Source organism: Equus caballus, chromosome 23, assembly GCF_041296265.1.
Source record: "Equus caballus isolate H_3958 breed thoroughbred chromosome 23, TB-T2T, whole genome shotgun sequence".
Taxonomy (NCBI): Eukaryota; Metazoa; Chordata; class Mammalia; order Perissodactyla; family Equidae; genus Equus; species Equus caballus.
The window spans coordinates 33,750,969-33,776,851 of NC_091706.1; the positions used below are offsets into that span (position 1 = coordinate 33,750,969).

Genomic DNA, 25,883 nt, shown 5'->3' on the forward strand with positions numbered 1-25,883 from the left:
GATTTTTGTGTTTAGCACCATGGAATACGAAAAGAAATTTCCTAAGCTTTTGACTTGTGTAATTGTGCTGCTTTTGGAAGAGAGAGTAATATCAAGAAGAATGTAAGTACAAATGTGCCTTTCTGGGGCACTGATACCAGCCTACTTTTCTTGAGTAATGTTGGCCTTTCCAAAAATCCTTTGGGATACAGTTTCTGTTTTAAGCACCCATGTATATTCTATAAAGCAGTACCAATTTAGACCAATCTAGACCAACACCTACAAATAATTTTAATGTATTTGTCAATTGATCAGAATTTGTCCTTTTGATGCACAAACCAATTATTCCTCTTGATTCCAAATACATTTTTCTTTTTGACTTGAAGTGACATTTCCTTTTCCCAGAAAAGATCAGAGCTTCGTGGAAAGCCTATCTGCCTCACCTGTGTTTGGAAAGCAGAGAAAAGCCCTGTGTGTTGAGAAGCTTTGCCATGTTACAACTCCAAATGCTGCCTGTCTCAGCAGACAAAAGCCCTGGACAGGAGCCAGGAAGTCCCAGCACTGAAACCTCAGACTAGCTCATGTGTTCCTGCACATGAAGGACTCCAGTCTGTGCAAGGGATTATTAACTGGAGAAAACAAATCACTTTCTCTCTGTGGGTCATTGTTTAACATTCAAGGCGAGGGCCCCGATGGATCTCCTGGGAGATCAGGTCCCATCTGTTCTTTGCACAACAACTGTGATGTGTTGAGATACACCATATTCCTAATTTGGAACAGTGAAGCAGCTGTTCCTCCAGTCTTGCAGCCCCCTTCCACCAGGGCAGGGAGGGAGCCCGAGTCTCCTGCACGAGGCCGTGTAGACCAAACAGCTAGCTGCATTCATTAAGCTGGAGGAAGATTTTTAACAAGCAGGGAAAAAAGACATCAATGCTTTGGGAAGAACGAGAGCTAAATGTGCCTCTCTAAAATTGCTCTTTACCCTACCTTTTAAATGATTCTTAAAGCTTGTCATAAATGAGGAGTTATTATTTAATGGGTATGGAGTTTCAGTCTGGGAAAATGAAAAAGTTCGAGAGATGGATGGTGGTGATGCTGCAAAACAATGTGAATGTATTCAATGTCCCTGAACTATGCGCTTAAAAATGGTTAAAATGGCAAATTTTGTGTTATGTGTATTTTACCACAATTCTTTAAACAGCTTGTCTTAGAAGCCATCTCTGTGTAAGTAGAATCTGGCAAGATCAGAACCTAGTGCAATAAGATAAATTATGGAAAGAAAGAGTGAAAGACTTCAGAGATTTCAATAATCTGGAGCTAACTTCTCAGATGGGGACAGATTTGTTGAGTAGCATTGTTACATATCTGGATATTAACTACCCAAATTCTTAAAAGACAAAGACTTCAATTAGTCTGCTATTAAGTTTCAGCTATATAACACATTCAACATATAGTTTTGATTTTCTTTTGTCTGACGGCACAATTTTATAAATAAATTTCATTCTTTGGTATTTTAATGCATCAATGATACTTCTATCACACCAGAAGGGCATGTTCTTAGAAACGAAGAAGACTTCTAACTTTACTCAGCATGTTGGAAGAGAATTTAATTGCCAGAAATACAGAAGATTTGCTGAAACACTGAACAGTGCCACAAAGAAACTGATGGTGTCTCTTTCTCTGGAAATTGTTCAGAAAATGATGAATAGCTGCTTTTCTAGGATGCAGCTGGGGGGAGGAGAAAGACAGGACTGGGTGACTTTTAATCTATTCACTGGTGGATTCAGTGAGCTAGGAAATGTTACAATTGAAGGCATTTTCTCATTCAACTGGATGGTTATCTGTTGATTTATTTAATCTACTATCTTTTGGCCCCAAAACCCCTGTAAACTCTATGGCAACTAAAACGATTATTTAAAAAGAACTCTGACAGTATGGCATCATACAAATGTTGATAAAATTTCAATAGCTAATAAAACCCTGGGAGCTTTGTTACGACTTGTTTTTATTGTCTTGTAAAGAAACAGCATCTGTGTCAGGAAACTTTCCAATCCTGCCAGGAGACAGCTACTCAAGTAGACGGTGGCAGGAAATGGACAGACAAACCCTGCGGAGTCCATCCCATCTCGATGCAAGTCAAGACCCATCTATCACAAATGGCTTTATTATTTTATTAAATAAGGAGCCAAATTGTGGGGCTAGATTTCTTTTTTCTTTTTGGTCTTTGTTGTTGTTCTACTAGAATGACTTCTTGTACCAGATGACTGACTAAAACATTGGAAATGCTTCCCAATTTTAGTCATATAAATACCTCCTTCATGATTATTTTTTGCCTGTCCATATATCACCTGCCCTATTATATGTTTAATATTTTTCTTTAAATAGATTCCATTATTACTTAAATATATTTATTCAAATTGGAAACTTCCTATTAGCATGAAAACAGAAAACAAACCATAAATCTGTGAAACAATAATTTTGATGTACGGGTTATGTACTTTTCTTAAACATGGATATTACTATCAAATTAAAAAACATTCATCCACTTACCACTAGAATTCCCCAATGGTAGTTGGGAAACCATTGGTATAAGGTCTACAAACCTTCTGGTTTCTACTAGGTCACTTTACTTGTAGTCATAGGCTATGATTTTCTCTTTGTAAAAGCACAAATGATACAAAACAATGAGTCTAAGAAAGCATCCCAGAGATGAACATTAGATTTCGTAAAAGATTCACTAAATGTAAAAATAGTAATACCATGCATTTGAGTGGAGCTTATACAGTATCAAGCCTTCATAAATATAATCTCAGTTAATCATCATAGCATCCCTAAGAGATTAGCAGGACATCCACTGTTATCTTTATTTTACACATGAGGAAACAAAGGCTCAGAGAAGTCATGTGACCACACCCCAGGTTATGCAGGCAGCAAGTGGCAAAGTCAGCTTGCTGTTCACCCATAGTCTTTCCACTAGACTATACCATGCTACACTCTAGAATTGGAAAGGTTTATTGCATTGCCCGTTAGTGAGTCAGGAACTACAGCTCCCTTGGAATTGCTATGTATGATGATGTACTGATTCTGATAGACACATGATAAACTGGCATCTCAATATTGTGCTTTTCTGAGCTTATCTTTTTATTGAATGGGGCCTATATTTACTGACCATCTAATGGAGTTGTCTATAAAGCAGCTTTGTATGCCTCTCCTCTATTTTCTTCTTGTGTTTATTCTTCCAAGTGTAAATTGATAGGCTTTGAGGTTGGGAAGTGAAAAGGTAGAATGCAGTCTACAAGTACATAAGGTATATCCTCTGAAAGTCCCAGAACACATTGCATTCAAAAACAATTCTGTTGTCACCCATGCCAAACAAATACCCTCCAGTCATCAAGGAGAAAGATACTATGTTGCTGGTTCTGAGTTTGAGCCTATTACTTTACTAATGTATAGGGTAAGATGTTCTTCCATTTATGCATCCTGCCATTATTTTACTGCTTGTATTTGAAAAAGAGAGACAGAAAAGATTGTTAGGACTAAATGCAAAAATAGCAATAAATCAATAAAGTAGACAATAAGAGTTCTTTTGGGAAGTAATTCCATTATTGTTTAAATTATACAGCTAATCACAGACAGGTTTGCTGTTGCTATCCCAGGATCCAAGCAGATAATAATTAAAACTCCCTTGAATGAGTTTCAGTGTTTTCATATTTAAAATGTGTATGTTGCTTTGGCTGATCTATAAGATCCTGTCTACTTCCAGCATTCTATAAATCCATGAACTGTTATTAATTTATTGAGCCAATGAAAATCTTCTTATTACTTCAGACTATATCCCACGTTGAAGAGAAATTCCATGAAATACATCTAAGCAATAATGCATTTACTATATAAATCACTTTTTAAAAAAATGTGAGGTGATTTTCAAGTGGTTCCCATGATAATTAAAGACGTTTGCAGCATTTTATCACTACGTAGTTGTCCCCAATATTTATTACTAAAGATTGAGTGCTATAAAGGGAAAGAAGTAGAAAATTACGTTGTCTCTTGGGCAGTTTATAGCCAGAGGCAGTATTAATGTAAATTTTAATACTCTCCTCCTACTACCCCTTGCCAAAGAACAGAACACCATACAACAGCATAATCTCAGATACAGCAAGACCTTGGGTAGAACAGCCAGCAACATCAATAAAATAATACAGTCGAGAGAGGCCAGAGACACAAAGATCTCATTCAAAACACTATGATTGGTTGGCTTATGGTACAGAAGAAAAGAGCAGATGCCTTCAAATTCTGAGTGTAATAATCATGTTCTTAAATAAATGATGCTAAAGAATGAAATACCAGGGACGTCTCCTTCTGGCTATGTTGAGTAATTTGTAGCTGACCTACACTCCTGCTGAGAAAAATCAGACAAATAATGGGTAAAATATATCTTTTCTAGAAAACACTTGTTTTGAAGCTATCAGAGAGCTTCCCAAGCAGCAAGAACTTAAGAGGTCAAGATCCCAGGGAAAGGGAAAGGTCAATGAAGTGAGCTCAACATTCTTCAAGCTGCTTTTCCCCTTGGGGCATTTGCCTACTCTGTTTAGAAGCTAAGCAGAGAGCAGCTAACAAGAGGCAGAGAAACCAACAGATCTCACTGGCTGGGGAAGACAATAACTGGAGTTCAGAGCTCCCAAATCAGTCAGGGCTTGAGAACCAAGTTTTGCGAGAAAAAAGAGGCACAGAATAGTGAATCCATCACTTGGCAATCTTCCCTAGAGGCATGAGCCAAATTCTTAAGTTGCAGAGGTTAAGAGCCAAGAAGCCAAATGCAAAACAAAGTAGAGTTTCCAGTAATCTCACCAGCTGTTGAGACAAAAATTGAAGTTTAGGACATACTAAAGAGGAGAGGAGAGACCCTAAGAAAATCCCAGGATATATTCTTGGAGAATATTCCCTAGGTGTCAGGGAGAACAAGAGGTTGACCCAGCAAAACAGAACTGCAACACCACCTTCAGTTAGCCCAGTTCTGATTGGACTGAGGTGACCCGCTCTACTCTAGTTGGCTACTTGAAAATACATTAAATCCTCTCTGGAGGAAAAAACATCATCACCAAGGATTCTATAATTTTTCATTCATAATGTCCAGTATTGAATCCAAATACCAGATATTTCAAGAAACAGGGCCAAAGGGGGGGTAAAACAGGCAATAGAAACAGACACACAGGTGACTCAGGTATGGACTTATCACAGAAGGACTATAAAATAACTAGGATTAATAATTTAATAATATGAGCATTAATAATATATTCAAGAAATAGCTGATAAGATGGAGAATTTCACTAAAGAACTTGAATCTATTAAAAAGAAACAGATGAGACTCCTGGGAAGATGGCAGCATAGGAGAACTCTGAACCCACCTCCTCCCACGGACACAACAAATTTACAACTACCCTTGGAAAAATCACCCCTGAGAGAGAACCAGAAACTAGATAAAAAGAACCTCCACAACAAGATACAGTGCTGACTGAGGTGGAAGAAGCAGACATTGCTTTCTGAAGAGGGAAAAGCCACATTCTAGCCATGGTACTTCACAGCTAGGAGCAATTTTAAGGTATGAAGCTTTCTCTGGAGAAGTGGGGATCCGAGTGGGAGAGTTTTGCCATAATAAGCAGCTTTTGAACTCAGAAGAACTCTGAGATGACTTTCATCATATCTGGCTTTGCTGGCTATTAAATACAACAGAGAATGCCCCCAGAAAAGCTATCAAACATAAAAGAAAGAAAATCCTGCTCCTAAAGGTGCCCACACACAAATTCACCTGTTTCAGGAAGCAAACTATAATCACTAGAAAGAAAAGTGCACAGTCCTTTGGGGAAAAGAGACTCACTCAAGAGGCTCTAGGTGCATCTCAGCAAGGCAGGAGGTGGCTGGGACCACCACCCCAGAGACTGAGACATTGGTAGCAGCTATTATTGTGATCTAGTACAGGCATGCTGACACAGACACTGGCAGACACTATTGGAGTTCTTACCCTGAGCTGTTAGTGCAGGTGTCTGCTGCACCCAGTAGAGCACCTATTTAATCCAGCTCAGCTAGGGCAGGCAGCCCACCCTAGGGACTGGCCCCACCCAACAGCAAGCCCTCAGGCCACTTGTGGGCCTGCATAGGCAGGGTGTGTGGGACCTCTACAGTGGGGTGAGTGGGTCTGCTTCAGTGGGCAGGGCTTGTACACAGGGCATGACTGCATTGACAGAGCATGTAGGCCTGTGGAAGGTGGGCCTTGTCAGCTGTGGCAGACTTGTGCTTCTCAAACAGCCACATACGGGATTGGCCCCACATTTCAATGCCTGAAACAATTGTGTGCTGCCACGCCTGAGGCCAGCTCCACTCAGCTGCACTACTGAGAGAGTTGACAACACCCTTACAGGCCAAGGCCTACAGCAATTGTAAGCCCCTGAGTCTAGCAACCAGTCATGCAGGGGGCCTACTCACTTAACAGAAAGAGTGCAACAGGAATGTGCTATTAGATCTTGCAGCCAACTATGCTGGGACTCCCCCTGCCCAATAAAGTGACCAAAGGGATGGTAACAGCTGCACGCAGCTGAGCATTACAACCAGCTGGCCAGGGAGACAGCCTAGCCTCCCCGTGTGCCTACAGCAAGAGCAACCCTGCCACAACAGAAGGACACAAGTAGCCCACACAGGGGACACTCCTGGAACATTTGGAACTGGTAACAAGAGGGAAGCACAATGCTGGGCCTCATAAGGCATCTCTTACATAAGGCCAATTCTCCAAGATCAGGAGATGTAGCTGATCTACCTAATACATAGACATAAGCACAGAGAATGAGGAAAAATGAAGAGACAAAGGGATATGTTCCAAATAAGGGAACAAGAAAATCCTCCAATAAAGGAACTAAATGAAACAAAGATAAACAATCTACCTGATAAACAGTACAAGTTAAGAGTCACAAGGATGCTCACGAGCTTGGGAGAAGAATGGATGAATACAGTGAGAACTTTAACAAAGAATTGGAAAATATAAAAAAGAACCAATCAGAACTGAAGAATACAATAATGGAAATGAAAAATTCACTAGAAGGAATCAATAGCAAAGTAGATGATACAGAAGAAAGGATCAGTGACTTGGACCAAAGACTAGAGGAAATGACCCAAGTTGAACAGAAAAAGAAAAAAGAATTAAAAAGAACAAGGACAATCTAAGGGACCTCTCGGACAAAATCAAGTGCACTAACATCAGGATTATAGGTGTCCCAGAAGGAGAAGAGAGAGACAAAGGGGCAGAAAAGCTATTTGAAGAAATAATATCTGAAAACTTTCCTAACCTAAGGAAGGAAACAGACATCCAAATACAGGAAGCACAGAGAGCATCAAAAAAGATAAACCCAAATAGGCCTACACCAAGACACATTATAATTGAAATGTCCAAAATTAAAGATAAAGAGAGAATTCTAAAAGCTGCAAGAGAAAGGTAACAAGTTACATACAAAGGAAACCCTGTAAGACGATCAGCTGACTTCTCAGCAGAAACCTTACAGGCTAGAAGGGAGTGGCATGATATAGTAAAGTGCTGAAAAGAAAAAACCTACAGCCAAGAATACTCTAGGTTATAATTCAGAATGGAAAGAGAGATAAAGAGTTTTCCAGACAAGCAAAAACTAAAGGAGTTTATCCCCAAGAAACTAGTCTTACAAAAAATGCTAAAGGGACTTATTTTAAGTAGAAAAGAAAAGCCCACAAATAGGAAGAAGAAAATTATCCAAAAAAACCCCACACAAACAAAACAATAAAATTGCCAATAAAAGTAAATATACGGTACAGGTAGCAAATCAACCACCTATGAAGGTAATATGAAGGTCAAAAGACAAAGGTACTAAAATTATCTATTTCCATGATAAGAGGGTAACGGACACACATGGACAAAAAACAGGTTAAATCTGATATCAAAGACATAAAATGTGGGAGGACGGGAATAAAAGAGTAGAGCTTTTAGCAAGAGGTCAAACTAAAAATAACTTAATACAGATTGCTATATATGTAAGTTATTATAATATGGACCTCATGGTAATCACAAACCAGAAACCCATAAGAAATACACAAAAAATTAAGAGAAAGGAAACCAAACATAATACTAAAGAAAGCCATCAAACCACAAGGGAAGAGAGCAAAAGAAGAAGAAAGGAACAGAGAAGAACTACTAAAACACCCAGAAAAAAAGTAACAAAATGGCAATAAGTACATACTTACCAAGAGCTACTTTAAATATCAATGGACTAAATGATCCAATCAAAAGACATAGGGTGGCTGAGTGGATAAAAAAACAAGACCCATATATATGCTGCACACAAGAGACACTTCACACCTAAAGACCCTCACAAACTGAAAGTGAAGGTATGGAAAAAGATGCTCCATGCAAATGGTGAATAAAAGAAAGTGAGGATAGCAATACTTAGACAAAATAGACTTTAAAAGAAAAACTGCAACAAGAGACAAAGAAGGGCACTACATAATGATAAACGGAACAATCCAACAAGAGGATATAACACTTGTAAATACCTATGCACCCAACATAGGAGCATTTAAATATATAAAGCAATTATTAACAGATATAGAAGGAGAAATAGACACGATAACAGTAGAGAACTTTAACACTCCACTTACACCAACGGATAGATATCCAAACAGAAGATCAATAAGGAAACATTGGCCTTAAATGACACATTACACCAGATGGACTTAGTAGACATATATGGAATATTCCATTCAAAAACCTCAGAATACAAATTCTTTTCAAATGCACATGGAACATTCTCCAGGATAGATCACATAAGACGCCACAAAACAAAGTCTAAGTAAATTTAAGATTAAATAATACCAGGCATCTTTTCTGACCACAATGGTATGAAACTAGAAATCAACTACAGGAAGAAAATAAGAAAAGCCACAAATATGTGGAGATTAAACAAAATGCTACTAAACAACTATTAGGTCAACAAAGAAGTCAAAGGAGAAATCAAAAAATACCTGGAGACAAATGAAAATGAAAATATGACATGCCAAAATTTATGAGATGCAGCAGAGGGAAGTTTATAGCAATAGAGGCCTACCTCAACAAACAAGAAAAATCTCAAATAAACAATCTAATGGTGTATGTAAAGGAACTGGAAAAAGAAGAACAAACAAAGCCCAAAATCAGTAGAAGGAAGGAAATAAAAAAATCAGAACAGAAATAAATGAAATAGAGACTAAAAAACATGAGAAAAAAATCAATGAAACTAAAAGCGGCTTCTTTGAAAATAAACAAAATTGACAAACCTTTAGCCAGACTCACCAATAAAAAAAAGAGATAAGTCTCAAAGAAATAAAATCAGAAATGAAAGAGGATAAATTACAATGGACACTCAGAAATACAAAAGATTATAAGAGAATACTACGAAAAGCTATATGCCAACAAACTAGATAATCTAGAAGAAATGGATAAATTCTTAGCATCAGACAACCTTCCGAAACTGAATCAAGAAGAAATAGAGAATCTGAATAGATCAATCACCAGCAAGGAGATTGAAACAGTAATCGAAAACCTCCCCAAAAATAAAAATCCAGGACCAGATGGTTTCCCTGGTGAATTCTACCAAACATTCAACAAAGACTTAATATCTGTCTTCCTCAAACTCTTCCAAAAAAATTGAAGAGAAGGGAAAACTTCCTCACTCATTCTAAGAGGCCAACATTTCCCTGATACCAAAACCAGACAAGGACAACGCAAAAAAAGAAAACTACAGGCTAATATCACTGATGAACACTGATGCAAAAATCCTCAACAAAATGCTAGCAAATTGAATACAACAATACATGAAAAGATCATACATCATGATCAAGTGGGATTTATTCCAGGGATGCAGAGATCGTTCAACATCTGCAAATCAATCAACGTGACACACCACATTAAAAAAATGAAGAATAAAAATCACATGATCATCTCAATAGATGTGGAGAAAGCATTTGACAAGATACAGCATCCATTTATGATAAAAACTCTGAATTAAATGGTTATAGAAGGAAAATACCCCAACATAATAAAGGCCATAAATGACAAACCCACAGCTAATATCATACTCAATGGAGAAAAACTAAAAGCTATCACTCTAAGAATAGGAAGCAGACAAGGATGCCTACTTTTCCATTCTTGTTTAACATAGTATTGGAAGTTCTAGTCAGAGCAATTAGGCAGGAAAAAGAAAAGGGATGAAAATTGGAAAGGAAGAAGTGAAACTGTCACTATTTGCAGAAGACATGATTTTATATATAGAAAACCATAAAGAATCCACTGAAAAACTTTTAGAAATAGTAAATGAATACAGTAACATTGCAGGATACAAAATCAATATACAAAAATCAGTTGTGTTTTTATACACTAACAATGAAGTAGGAGAAAGAGAAATTAAGAATACAATCACATTTACAATTGCAACAAAAATAATAAAATACCTAGGAATATATTTAACCAAAGTGGTGAAAGACCTGTACACTGAAAAACCATAAAACATTGCTGAAAGAAATTGAAGAAGACATAAAGAAATGGAAAGACAATCTGTGCTCTTGGATTGGAAGAATTAACATAGTTAAAATGTCTATGCTTCCTAAAGCAATCTACAGATTCAATGCAATCCCTAACAAAGCTCCAACTATATTTTTCACAGAAATAGAACAAAGAATCCTAAAATGTATACGGAACAACAAAAGACTCCAAATAGCCAAAGGAATCTTGAGAAAAAGGAACAAAGCTAGAGGCATCACACTCCTTGATTTCAAAATATACTTGAAAGCTATAGAACTCAAAATAGCATGGTACTGACACAAAAACGCACACACATCAATGGAATAGGACCAAGAGCCCAGAAATAAACCCACACATCTATGGACAGTTAATTTTCAGGTGTACATCATTATATTTTGATTTCTTCATAGATTACATTGTGTTCACCACCCAAAGACTAATTACCATCCATCACCACACACATGTGCCCAGTCACCCCTTCTGCCCTCCTCCCTCCCCCGCTTCTTCTCTGATAACCACCAATCTAATCTCTGTATCTATGTATTTGGTGGTGGTTGTTTTTATCTTTTATTTATGAGTGAGATCATACAGTACTTGACTTAAAATACGTAGGTTATGGCTAAAACTGCTCTTAGAGGGAAATTTACAGCACTTCCCTAGTATATGTTATACTTGAAGTGTTTTACTTAAAAAAAATGAATAGGAATGTACTTTTCTAGCACTATCTAGTAGATCCCAAGATGGGTATTTAGGAGTCCTGGATTACAATCCCAGTTCTAAACTAATGCTGAGTAATTGTCAAAGTAGAAGCTAAAGGACAAGCATCTTGGTGTAGTGAGAGAGTGCAGGACTGGGCGTCATGAGTGTCTAGTTCCAGTGCCAGGACCCTCTTTTAATTAGCTATATCAGTTTGTTGAATCAAATAATCTGTTAGGAGGTAAAGCCTGGGAGGTTTTGAGCTAATTTCGCTTGCAGATATTTATCGGGATATCAGAATAATTTTTTAAAATTTGATTTTGAGTACCTTTAGATTATGCACATATATCAGCAAACTACAGTCCCTACCACACTCTGTTATATAACAGCTCTGTTGCTAAAGACATGGTTTCCTAGCATGTGAATGCATTTGAATTTGCAACCTCCAGGCCATGTGATTTCTAAGGTCTTCTCTGGTTTTAATATTCTTTGTTTCCATGACTTGCATGCAATATTTTGGACAACCTTCCACTAAAAATTATTCATTGTTTATTTGAAATACAAATTCAACCAAGTGTGCCATGGTTTTATTTGCTAACTCTGGCACTTCCACCATCAATGCCAGTGACTTTACAAGATTCCACAATAATAATCTGCTCAGGAGGGACTGTTTCGAAGTTTGATATACTCTCTGGTAGACTGTTTGCAAAAACAGCCATAATTATTCCTTCCCTGTAGCCATACTATTTTGCAATATAACTTTGCAGCTCCTCCCATCAAGGGGTGGAGTCTATTTCCTCATTCTTTGACTATGATGAAACAGAACAAACCATACCAACTGAACCTCCTAGATGAGCCAGCTCCCAATTAATCTGGCAGATGGCTTCAGATGCATGAATGAGCCCAGCCAAGAACAGAACTGCCCAGCTGAGCCCAGACCAAATTGTCAGCTTGTAGACTGGTGAGCTAAATAAATGGTTATTACCTGAAGCCACTAAGGTTTGGGGTGGTTTGCTATATAGCAAAAGTTACCTGATATAGAACCAATTCTCAAATCCTAATAAAGGAGATGTGATAGTACTCTTTCTTTTAATGTTGTTGACATACAGCCTCAAAGATTTATGAAGCTGATACTCTAGCTCTCTCATATTGTACAATATTCAGCAAAAGTCATGCATGGTATTAGCCTGTTTCTTTTCAGACCGATCTAAACACAAATGCCCAGATCTCACTTCACAAATTACCTCAGGTGAAGGTGGTGTTAAGAACCCTAAGTTTGAGTCCTGGTTCTCATCCCAAATTTGCCTGTCTACCCTCATCTTTATGAGGGAGTCACTACAGATGGGTTCCAAGTCTTTTTCTGAGATGGAACGACTTCTCATTTTCCCAGACCTTTGTGATCACTTAGGCAGATGTTGAGGATATGCTGGAAGTAAAGCCCCTAAGCAGGATGGCCAAGTAAGTTGAGGCTATTATGGTGTCTAGTTGGGAAAACTATCAATTAAAGCTTTATTATTTTGCTTTGGGATCACTACTTTAAAGCCCTTCCATGGCTGTCTATTCCATATAGGGAGGATATGCAAATTCCCTAACATGTAGATGGGGCTCTCGGGGATCTGGTTTCCATCTGACTATCCAGGGTCATCTCCCACCACTTCCCGAGATGGATCCGAATCAGAAGCTTCTATGCACCATTACAGATCTTTCCAGCCTTGCCTGTCTTTTATTCTAATCACCATTACTACAACTAGTTCTACACAGTCTTTAACCAGCTTCAGTTAGGTGCAACTTGATATATGTCTTGTCTTGGGCTCATGCCAAGTGCCTATTCCCTCCTGTTTTTGATGCTGAGTCTTCTCCATTCATTCCTGGTTTGGGCCTCTGCAGAACCACTCAGCAGCCATACAAACACAACCCAGAAATGAGGGAGGAGTGGGTAGTCAATGCTGAATGGGCACATATCTTTGGCCAATGAAGGATGGGAACCTATGCACAAACGCTTCTCCTCTTCTCCATGTGGATGATGGCCATGAGACATATTTCAACATGGCTTCTCAGATGTTCCTACAAGATCAAGCAACAAGTTGGACACAGCAATGGCCAAGTCAGTGACACATCCTTGTATCAGCTCTCCCTCTTTTCTTGTTTTGCTGCCTGTGTCCCACACTTCTGATCCTGGGGATCACATCTCCAAATACACAACCTGCTTACAAGACTCTATCCTAGTCTTCACTTTCTTGGGAATCCCGGCTCATGGTATCCTACAGGCCAGTCAAGTAGAATCACTCACAGTTCCCTGAAGCTGCCATACTGCTCAACGGCTCCATATTTTGTACCTGTCATTCCTTCGTCCTCAAATGCTTCCTCACTCCCTGCCATTCTTCTTGGTGAACTCCCACTCATCCTTCAAGATGCTTCCAAGGAGAGCTAGCTGCTCCTTTCTGTGTGGTTCCATCATCTCTAGGACTTAACACTTATTACTTTCCTTATAATTCTGGGGCAATTATTTGGTGTACAATGCACAGTAGGTACTCAGGAAATGTGGAATAAATCAAGATCTTAGGGACCCTGCACTATATAATACTGATGACTGCTCCCAGTTCTAAGATGTTTCATCTTATATGCATGAAGCTTCTAACACTGGTGGCTTTAACCAATAAACAAATGTTTTAATGGGGCCTTTACTTATCTATGCTTTAATTTTTGAATAGGTGATCCTTGCCATATTGTGATCTGAGAGCCAAGACATCAGCGCACATACAGCTCAAGCCATGAGAGGCCAGGGGAACAGGAAGCTACTCTTTGAGGTTGAGGAAACATAAGTGTGCCAGGTGCAGCCCGGGAGTTGAACTTACAGCATTGGCTCTCTGAAACTAGAGACAGCTCAGAAAAAATGTAGATCCTTTCTGCTGGATGCATTTCTATGGGTGTCTAAAAATACCATCAGTTTGAACATATCCTTTCCAAGAGAAGACACTCCTCTTTGGTGCGAAGAGTGTTAGGGGTGAGATTATGCTGTTATGTGAAGAACTGTGATTTTTCACATATAAGCTGTCACAAGCCATGTGTGACATAACTGTTCCAGGTCATGTGTGGTTTCTTAGTATCACACAGGCTGGGAAACTCTGGTGAGGCAACGTGGACAGAATATGGCCATGAGAGCCTGACATTGCTGAGATCCAGTCCTTGCTATACCTGTTACTACTGTGTGGCTCTGGAAAGGCACTTAACTTCACTGAGCTCCAGTTTTCTCATCTGAACATGCCACTTTCACTTACTTTACAGGTTGTGGTAAGGATGTGTTTATGGACTGAATGTTTGTGTTCCCTCAAAATGTATATGTTGAAATTCTAACCCCGAAGGTGATGGTATTAGGAGGTGGGGCCTTTGGGAGGTGATTAGGTCATGAGGGCTGAGCTCTCATAAATGGGATTAGTACCCTTTTAAATGAGAACCCAGAGAACTCCCTTTGCCCCTTCTGCCATGTGAAGACACAGAGAGAAGACTGCCGTCTATGAACCAGGAAGCAGGCTCTCACCAGACACCGATTCTACTGGTGCCTTGATCTTGAACTTTGAAGCCTCCAGAACTGTGAGCAATGTTAGTTGTTTAAGCCACCCAGTCTTTGGTATTTTTATTATAGCAGCTCAAACTAAGACAGGTTGTAAAGGTCCCAGCACAGTGCCTGCACGTGGTAAATGTTCCATAACTGATCAATAGCTATTATTATTTCCCCAGTAAAACAATTGTTAAAGTAATTTTAAGAACAGAACTGAAACATCTTCAGCCAATGCTATATCTGTAGGTACCCTGGGCACAGAATAGCAAAATTTGCTGCCTTATCTGCATTCTTGTGCGTAGGAACATGAAGACACAACCTACAAAAGATTTTTTTTAGTTAGAAAATTGAAGAATGTCTTGAGAACTTTTCAAAAATTTGTTTTGAAACAAAGAATGGAGAAGAAGGCAGACCCTAGAAGCAATTTACTGAAAAAAAATCAGAAGTCTCTGTGTTGTGCACCAGACAATTTCATTTAATGTATTTGCCTGGAATAAATATTGAGCACACTGACTTGTGGCATTATAATTTTTGCTATGAAGTTTTACCCCAGCCAGCTTCAAAGTTTTCAAAGAGACAAAGCAAAACACAATCATATAGTTTTCTTTAAACAAAGTCATACCAAGTTAACTAATGTGTGCTCCAATAAACCAGGAAATATGCAAATAAAAGAGCAAAATTATGAGCAATGGAATATTTGCTGCATGTGCTTTTGTTAGATTTTCACAGATTTTGTGTGTACGGGGAGGAGGCAGACTAGGGCCTACAAGTTCAAGTTATTTTAGCATAAAGATGCGAGGAGCAGGACAAAGGTTAGCTGGTCAGCCATCTTATGTAACAGGAGTTTACCCTGCTCCTTCCGTGGTTAGCACTCTGCCTAACTCCAGGGAGGGATTCTGTTACGCGTTGAATTGTGTCCTTCCCAAATTCACGTTAAAGCTCTCACCCCAGTACCTCAGAGTGTGACTGTGTTTGGAGGCAGGGCCTTTAAAGAGGTGATTAAGTTCAAATGCGGTTAGGGTGGGCTCTAATCCAATATGACTGGTGTCCTTAAAAGAAGAGATCAAGGGCCGGCCCAGTGGCACAGTGGTTAAGTTCACACGTTCTGCTTCAGTGGCCCGGGGTTCGCCGGTTCGGATCCCAGGTGCAGACCTATGCACTGCTTGTCAAGCCATGCTGTGGGAGGCATCCCACATATAAATTAGAGGAAGATGGGCACAGATGTTAGCTCAGGGCCAGTCTTCCTCAGCAAAAAGAGGAGGATTGGCGGCAGATGTTAGCTCAGGGCTAATCTTCCTCAAAAACAAAAAAAAGGAAGAGATTAAGATACAGACAACACAGACTGAGGGACAGACCACGTGAAGACACAGAGAGAAGGTGGCCATCTGCAAGCCAAGCAGAGAAGCCTCAGAGGAAAATCAATCCTGTTGACACCTTGATCTTGAACCTCTGGTCTCCAGAACTCTGAGAAAATAAATTTCCGTTGTTTAAGCTGCCCAGCCTGTGGTATTTTGTCATGGCAAATTCTGTGCCATGGCCTAGCAAACTAATACTGAGTCCAAAGGCATGCCCCTCAAGTTATTTATAAGCTAGCGGAGAAGATTAAATGGATATGAACATAGAAAGATGAAGTAGACTAGACTAGCATAGGAGTGACAGAGGTAGCAGCAATGGCCACTGCCACCGATGATAAGAAAGCCAAGGAAGGAGAGGTCATGGAGGGGAAGGGACATTTTTGTTGAGTCTCTACTTCCTACAACTGCTGTGACAGTGGCATCAATATAATATCTTCATAATTACTGGCCACTCCTTTCAGTCTCCTTCGCTGGTTCTTCCTCTTCTCTCTGACCTCTTAACTTTGGAGTGCCCCAAGGCTCAGCCCTTCTTCCACTTCTGGGTCTACAAGCACTCCCTTGAAGATCTCATCCAGTCACAAGGGTTTAAATACACTCCATATGCCAACAACTTTCAGCTAAGCATCTTTCCTGAACTCCAGACTTCCTACTTGACACCTCCACTTCAATATCTACTAGGTATTTCAAATCGAACATATTTAAAACCGAGTTCCTGATCTTCCCAACAAACCTATGCACTCAATCTTTTCTATTTAGTTGTTGACAACTCCATTTTTCAGTTGCTCAGGTCAAAATCATTGAAATCATCCTTGACTCCTCTCTTTCTCTTATACCCATATCTAATGCATCAAGAAATGCTGTAGGATCCACTTTCAAAATATATCTAGAATTTGACCACTTCTCTCTACCTCCATTGGTACTATCCTGATCCTATCCACTGCCATTGGTAGATCCACCATCATTGTAAATTCACCATCATAGGTCACCTGGATTATTTGCATTATCCTCCTATCTGGGCTCTCTGATTTCACTCTTGCTGCACTTCCACCCCCAGCGTTTTCTCAACACAGCAGTCAGAGTGATCCTTTCAAAGCCAGGTTAGATCACTTCTCTCCTAAACTCAACACTCTCCAGTGTCCTCCATTCAAGCAAAGTAAAATCCAAAGTCCTTCTAATTAACGACAAGGTCCTCCAGGGTCTGGCCTACCATTATTTCTCTGATTTCTCTAGAGAGAGCTAGAGTACTGTCTCTCTGGCTGACTCTGCTTGGCTAAACCAGCTTTCTGGCCATTCCTGGGACACATTGAGCATGCTTCTACTTGAAGAGCTTTGCCCTGGCTGTTTCCTCCACTTGGAACACTTCCCAGATATACCCTTGGCTAGCTACCTCAGCTCCTTCAAGGTTACCTTCTCAATGAGTTCTACTGTGACTTTCCTATTCAGATTAGCTAACTTCCCCCTATCCTCCTCCCAATTCCGAAGCGCCCTTGCTCCACTCCATTTTTTTCTGCAGCAATTATCATCTTTTAACATACTACATAATTTATAACTAAGTGTAGCGTTTATTATCTGTCTCCAACTACTAAAATAGAAGTTCCACAAGGGCAAATAATTGTTTTGTCTGTTTTGTTTATCTGTCTTTCCCAAGTACCTAAATGGTGGCTGGCATGCAGTAGGCAGTGAGTAAATATTTGTTGAATGAAGGAACAGATGAATAATAGGCCATTAATTGAGTACTTATTATATACCAGGTCCTATACTACGTTCCATATATCACCTCATTTAAATGTCACCACAATCTATAAAATAGCTATTAATTATTCCTACTATACAAATAAGGAAAATGAGATTGAGAGAAGTTGAAAAGTCAACCTGAGACTCAAATTAGGCAGTCTAATCCCAAAGCTCTCAGTTTTTAAACTCAACCGTCCTTTGAAGTAGGTAAAAGGTAAGCAGCTATAATTATTCTCATTTTCTGGATGACATAACTGAGACTTGGAGATTTTAAGTAACTTTCTCAAGGTCTCATACCTAGTGAGTGGGGAATCTTGACTCCAAAATTCAGGGATCTGTTATAACCCCGGCCCGGTGACCCTCCTTGCCCTTTTCAGAGACTCCCTCCACTGCTTACTATTTTTGCTTTGCCTGCTGTTCCATGTTCAAGACATTCCACAGCCTGTTACCCAGAAAATTCCCCTGTGGTAGACCACCACAGCATAGCCCTCTTTGAGGGTACCTCTTCTCAGCTCTGTTATTGCTAGCCCTCTTGGTGTCCCCGAGAAATGGAGGAAAAGCTATCAATCCTCTCCCCAGAAAAATGTACCTACGTACAACATCATGATTAAAATGGACTCCAGCAAAAGCTGATTCATTCTTGACTGTTCTCTATTCCTCTTGTAATAAAAGGGTACCTCCCCACTATCCCATTTTCTAGGAGTCTTGCTAAATAAATGGTTAGTTATTCTTACATGCATCAGTGAAGGCTTATAGATTCATTTATTCATTCCATAGACATTTTGGAGGATCTATAGTGTACAAGGTACAATATTAAGCCCTGTGGGGATTCAAAAGCAAGTTTGATAGTACCTTGTCCTCAAGGCATTGCCAATCAGAGCCAATGAGACTCAATTTTTGTATTTTTGTTTGAGTTATCTCTTTCCACTAGACTTAGTATTAAAAGGCGTAGCTGCTGCAGTCATACTGCTACCATGAGAGGAGAGCCTGTTTAAGATTGGAGCCAACCCAGAAAAATCAGAGCAGAGAGGCGGACAGAGAGAGAGAATCTAAGACTCGCTCCCGGTGACATAGTTGTATCCCCTGCATCAAGTTGTGCCTGAAGTTAGCCCTAAAATGGATTTTGTCTGTTAGAAAGGACGATAAACTATTCCCAACCAAAACAGTCTTAACATATACAAGTCTTTCTCATTATCTTTTTAACTTCCTGGTCTTCCAGATACAGCCTCATATACTCTTAGAGCTCCATTAGAATCTTCTACTTAGTGCTGGCAGTAGGAATCTGGTCCACTTTACGATCAATGCTGAATCTCTTCAACATCATCCCTTACTGAAGTAACACTGTCCCAGAATCTGCTGAAGCAGCAGGAAGGAAAGAGAGGTCAGTGGGAGGACCAAGCTGCACATCTTCTTCTTAGTCAGGCAAGAGTGCATTGGTATCGGAGGCCAGATGGATACCCACTGGGAGGGTAGCTGGAACCAAGTGTCCTTGAAAGGACTCAAGCCAAGATTGACAGGTGGAACCCAGGCAGAAAATCTAGGTAGGTTGTACCTCTGAAGAGTTAAGTGCTAAGGGAAGAACAGGAGGTCACAGGATATTAGCCAGAGAGTACATTGCCAGAAACGGTAAAATGCAGCGGTTCCCAAAAAAGTCAATATTTAGATATCTGTCATAACAGAGGACATTCAGTAGCCAAGAGAGAATTGAAAATAGCACCAAATATTTTAAAAGTTCCTTTCTTTTCATCCCTCGTCCATTCACCCTGACTAAAAGATCATGAAGATGAAGGGTAAGGGAGAGAGTGAAACAAAACAAACGAAAGAACAGAGTTTCCCCAAAGCTCTGAGTTAGGCCCAAGCTGAGGGAAAGAGAGATGATTTGATTGAATGAGAAACTGAAGTTTTGATCTGAATTGGCCTTTTTAACATCCATGAATACGTGACTGCTCTCATACCTCAACAGGACTGGGAAGCTATGGGATCGGCCAGGGGCTGGAGATGGGAGAATCCTTTAGGGTGAGTTTGAAGAGAGTGTTGGAAAGAAAAAATAAAGCTATTTCTGATTGCACCCTACCAAGTTTAGCCAACTAGAAAACAGGTTAGGCTGTAGGTTGCTCTGTGGTGTTATTCCGTAGACCTGTCTTGAGGTAGGCCACAAGAGACAGTACTATTCAAGTTACCTCTGCACTTACTATCATAATGCCTTCTCTCTAAGGGCCCTTTAGGAAGTATCTCTCTGAGCCTAGCATCAGGGGTAGTTCTGCTTCTTTGGACCAAATACTGTGCTTCTATCCAACTGGCACACTAAGTGAAACTGAGTGTCGGTGAGAAAGGCCTGTTCCGTAGGGAGTAATTTATCACTGACGCTGTTTACAATTGCTGACACAATTGTAATGAGATGTGGTGATAATGAGAAGGAGATCAACTTTTAGTCTGTTTTATTGTAGTTTATACATTTTCTACAGAAAATGTACCCCATTATTTCCTATACCCCTTGGTGGACTGCTTCACCTGTTTCTATCCTAAGGACACTATGACTCATATTTTGCAGGTGAGTTTTCCATCTTTGTTTCAGCTCCTGGAAAGCATAGAGTCAAACTTGTACATCTCCTCCCCTGTCTGCCAGCACATTTTCTATACTACGCTCAGTCCTGGCTCCAGTTTAGATCACCACATTTCTTTTTCTTCACTTTTGTCCCTTTGTCTTTTATTTTTAACCTACTTCTAATTAAATTATCTTTGTGTGCGTATCTTTACAAGCCCATTTAAATCCTCTTTGCTGCAACATACATAAGCTATGCAATAAACAGAATAATTTTAAGTGCACATATTGAATTATCTATCCCATGTGTGAGGAATCACATGTGTAGTTCATTCTAGACACAAGACATAAATTTGCACATTTCAAAATGCAATAAACAATCCCTAGAATGTTATTTTAGAAGGTTTCCATAGGAAACAGCACCATGTGGCATAACTCACCTACCCCAGTAGTGTGATCTCCCTTGGGTCCTGTGTAGGAGGTGGGAGTTTCTCCCCTCCTCTTGTGCCAGCTGCTCCGGTTTCTTCTCTCCTGAGTAAACGCACATTCATCTTGTTCAAAAGTACACTCTCCAGGTGGAGGTGGCAGTCTCTCTGCAAGGAAACAGGAGGAGTTGCAATTTCCAAGGCACTTTCAATGAATATGTATCCATGGCTCGTTGGCAGCCCACTCGGCATGTATGAGCGTCATCTGGCCATATGCCATGCACATGGAGAGGCAGTCCCCTCCCTGGCAGCCCACCTATGCCAAGCTCTGGCCTCCAGCTAGACTCTGGACTCCACCATGGGTCCTGCCACAGAGGCAGAGAACAATCAGATATCTAGATCCAAAAGTATTGGGATATTTTCAGAAAGAAGCCTTCTCTGACTCGTGAATGTATTTGTGTTCACAAGCTTACAAAGCTCTGAAAATTGAAGGTATATTGTCTTTATGGAAATATGGAAAATAAAATTGCGTAACGCAGGAGCTTTCTTCAGAAATCCTGGATGAGCGAAGGGAATCCTCAGAACAACACTATAGTTGTTTGGAGGAAGGGGAGAAAAGGGGAGAACTAAATGCGCTTCTGGAGATAGAGCTTAAATGTGTGCAGCAAATTACTTCATTTTTCTGTGCCTCAAGATTCTTATCTGTAACGCGGGAATATTAATGGTATCCACCCCATGGGGTTATGAGGACTAAATGAGACGTGTACAGAAAGTATTTAGAACACAAAGTTCTCAATATATATTAGAACTTGGTATTTTGCTACCTGGAGGCTTAATTTCCATTTCCAAAAAAAGAGAATGTTTATATCTTTGGATGCTATCTTCGATAACTTGGTACTCATTATTATTAGAAAGGTGCCACTCTAAACTTACTGGGGACTTCTTTGGCTGAACTTGGTTGTATCTCCCTACATTTAGAGTCTTAGCAAATTTCTCTAATAAACAGCCTGTCATTTACCTGTCTTGCATGACAGTTAGTTTACTTTGTTTTATTTTACATAGAGTACAAGCTCATGAAGCCTCATACTCTTTCTATGCCTCGAGAGCAGAGATTTTTATCTCGTTCTTCTTTGTGTTGTCCTTGCAGTGCCTCACGAATCAAGGGACTGAAAACAAATTGTCTTTTAATTAAATAAACATGGAGATTATTCTCCAGTGCCAGATTGATATCACAGTTGGCCTCTTAAAGAAAGTGATACCCCATGATTTAGGATGCAGTGGCAATTAGCAGATAGAGACCAATGATCTGGGTTGAGGTATGCACCATTTTCTCATTACACATAATGTCCAACACACAGCCACCATATTTAATTTGTCACTGTTATCAATGCTTGGTCCATTGTTCCACTGTCATTTAACTCACTTAGAAAATATTTATTCTATTACCACTTGAAAATCATATGTTTAGTATAGTGTTTGTATAATAATAGTTTCATTGATATTGCTGGAAAACTTGCACTTGTGTAAGACAACAACAATAATAACAATAGTAATTATAATAGAAAGTATTTGTTTTTAAAGCACTGTTTTGTGCCAGGTCCTATACTAGAGAATTTATAGGTATTATGCCCAGTATTTAGGTAGGTATTACTACCTCTCTTATAGATGAGGATACAGGGGTCAAGTCATACGTATAAAGTCACACACTGCATTCGAATCATCATTTCTAAATTCCAAAACTTACTATACAGCTCTGTAGAGAGACACTTCTGGCAAGAAAAGCAAAGGATAAACTAGCACAGATTAAATGTATGTGATATGTTCTTAGAGAAACAAGGTGTGCCACATACAGCCCAGGGAGACAAGAGAGCTGAAACGATGGCTCTTACCTGGAGACCAGCAGCTTCCCAATTCTACCGTAATGTCATCCAGGGCTACAAGTCCACAGTCCCAAAAACTTTTGCATAGGCTCATGAAAACCACCTGCAATTCAGAAAAGTAAAACTGTGAATTATGTTAACCTAAAATTGGAAGCTCTTACCTGAAATTTACTTAAGCACAATAAACAGGCATAAGCATACTATAGACACCTCTCCGCTGTCCATAAGAACTAGAGATCACAGTGGTGTGAGCAATGGTTAACCATTTAGATATGACCCCAGGATTACTTCCATTATTTTCTTAAGCAGAGTCAGGCTCATAATGATATATTGTGTATACTAATGCTGAAATCAGTTTGCATTCTTTAAAGAATTGAAAGAGGAAAGCGAGAAGTTAACTGGGTGGCAGAGGAAAATCCATCAGGTTTTAAATATTTTCCCCAGATAATTCACAAAGTGCATACAGAGTTGACGGTATTCTAAGCGTTGTTACAAACATTTCCAGTACAAACACTATTGATTTTTTGGAAATAACTTTCTGGCCATGTGCTTCATTCATATTGTGAACAAATTCCCAGTGATTTGCCATCTGGAAACTTGTGTTCCATTTCCAAAGAAAAGATCTATGTCACTGGATGGTAACACTAATAAACGCCCTAAACACAGTCATTTTATCAGGCCAAACATTTTTACTCTTGTATGTGAAGGAAACAAATCCATACCATAAATTATTAAATTCACTGTGCTAGAGAGAGAGAGGAAAGGCTTAGACTTCTTTCCATTAGGCCAATTTTAAAGTCTCCTTTTCATACACAGGAGGAGCAAAGAGCACTTTTCAAAGCATTTCTATTAGATTTTCACTGTACTTCGCAGTTTCCAAAGCTGCTTCACACGTATAACCTGACGTTTAATGAGCACGAGGTGACTCACTCCGTGTTCAATCCTTGAATATAAATATCAATTCAAACAAAGACAAAGAGATGTTACAGACACTAAATCCTAAATGATGAATAATGAGAACATTCAATTGCTTCAGGTTCATATTCAGTACGTTATATCTCTAATTTACCCGTGCTATGGGTAGAATCCCTTTGCTCTTTGATGATCAGAGCCAACAGAATATAGAATTCAGTTTAAAAGAAATTTTAAAATCACAAGACAGTTTATCACTATGCAAAATATAAAATGTCTTAAGCCAATATCTTCAGGATAATTACTAATTGTAAAATATGTGGAAGTTTCCTTGGACTGTACTCATATTGCTTTAAATTATAAAAAGGATAGTTTGGAGATGTAACAATAAATAACTATATATATTTACAAGGAACAAGATAAAAAGGAGTGTTTTTTTTTAACCTCCGTTAATTTTCTCATCTTGTTAAACCATCTTTTTCCAATCTTTTTTTAAACCATCTGTTAATAAATTCTAGAAATTCTAGAGATTATCTGAATACGTACAATATTTTACTTGCAGGATTTATGCCTGGGAACTTATTCCCCATTTGAAAAGCAAAGGTCTATGTCATCAGCCCTGCGTGCAGGTACATTTTATCAGCAATTTTTATTGTTACATGGGAAGGAAAAGTAATCTGCCTCATAACTTAGTGAATTAATTACGCTGCAGAGAGAAAAGTCTTGACTTTCTTTCGTCTGGGCAGCTTTAAAGTCTATTATTCACATGAATAGTGAAAAAAGTACTTTTCCAAAATGAATCTGTGGTAGTGAAATGATTCACCATGTAAACCATTACCCGAATAAGACTCAAACACTTGGTATGTAAATGTATTCTAAGGAGGAGGAATAACATGCTTTCATATGTTTACTACAGCATTATACTATGATGACCATAAAACCAAGCAAGCAAGTAAGCAAACAAATGAAACAACCCAAAGTTTCGAAAATAGAGGAAATAAACAAACTATGGTACCACAATCTAAGAAACAGGCAATCATTAGCTCTAATACCTTGTGAATATTATTTAGTAGTACAGAAATATATTCTTCTCATAATGTTAAGTAAAAAAACCTGGTTATAATAGATACAATAAAAATGAAACAAAATAAGATAAATTATATCCAACTCACCTAAAAATACATAGAAAAAACCTTGAAAATTTACCAAATTCATAACAATTATATTAGGCTCATGAGATTATGGGTAGTAAACAGAATTTCCCCTTATTTTCTAAATATTCTTTAATTTTGTTATATTTAGAATTGAGAAAAAAAGAAAAAGGAATGAAGATATCTGTAACTAAGATGAGGAATAATGAGTTAGTATTTCCTAGATTGACATTGTTTATTATAGTGGCCACGAGGACATGTGGCTATTTAAATTGAGTAAAATTAGAAATTCATTTCTTTAGGATAAATTAGCCATTTGCACTAGCCACATTTCAAGTTCTTAATAGCCACAGATAGCTAGTGGTCAAGTGAATTGGACATAGTAGATATATAACATTACCTTGTTGCAAAAAGTTCCATTGGCTAGAATTTCCTGTCTCTTTTTGGGCATTCCAAACAATCTGTGAACTGCCACAGTGGGTTAAGCGAAATGCTAAAGACATTCCCAACAACAGTAGGCCATTAGATTGTTCCTATCTTAGAACTCTTTCCATACTTAGAATACTAGCCAGACCATATGTTGTTCTGTCTGACAAAAGACCCACAAAGTCAGCCAGCTATAGACTACATTCGAACCATGGCCTCAAACCTCAAATCTGTTTGTCAGTTGTCTCTTGGCATTCCAACACACAAAAGAAACATGATGAGATCAGCTTGTTTGGTCTAACACATTGGATTTTCCACTCTGCTATTAATAATGCTTATATTGTCAGCTTCTATTCTTGTGCCACCATCTTACATTTTGAGGGCTACTTGAGGTGGAGAGGTTATGTTAAGGTAGCTGGTGACTGGGAAAGCTAACGAGGCCTGGTTGACACAGAGCAAAAGGAAAGCCAAACATCTTGGTCTGTCTTAAGAACCCTGCCTGGGTCCAGTTAAGAATGTGACAAGAAGGGAATTGGACATAGTCTAAATTCTTGAGGGGATTAGCCTCTTGTTTATTTATAGATCTTATTTTAAAAGAGAGTTTATTTCACTTTAAGCAGTATTTACAGGCAAGTGGACTCTCTATAGACTGAAAAA

General features: G+C 38.9%; 1 protein-coding gene across 2 annotated transcripts in view; it reads right to left on the bottom strand.

The window, feature by feature from the left end:
* The window catches only part of MAMDC2 (MAM domain containing 2), a 147,864-nt gene that overhangs the window by 13,945 nt on the left and 108,036 nt on the right, over positions 1 to 25,883 (bottom strand). Inside the window, exons 10-11 of one of the 2 annotated variants that reach the window (XR_002803197.2) lie at positions 22,747 to 22,840; positions 20,877 to 21,025 (exon numbers count right to left, since the gene is read on the bottom strand). Coding sequence is in view for 1 of the 2 variants with exons in the window: in XM_001489321.6 (XP_001489371.1) it covers positions 20,873 to 21,025; positions 22,747 to 22,840 (247 nt within the window). In the remaining variant the exon portion in view is untranslated. Of the gene's footprint in view, positions 1 to 20,872; positions 21,026 to 22,746; positions 22,841 to 25,883 lie in introns of both variants that reach the window. The other variant, XM_001489321.6, reaches the window with a different exon arrangement.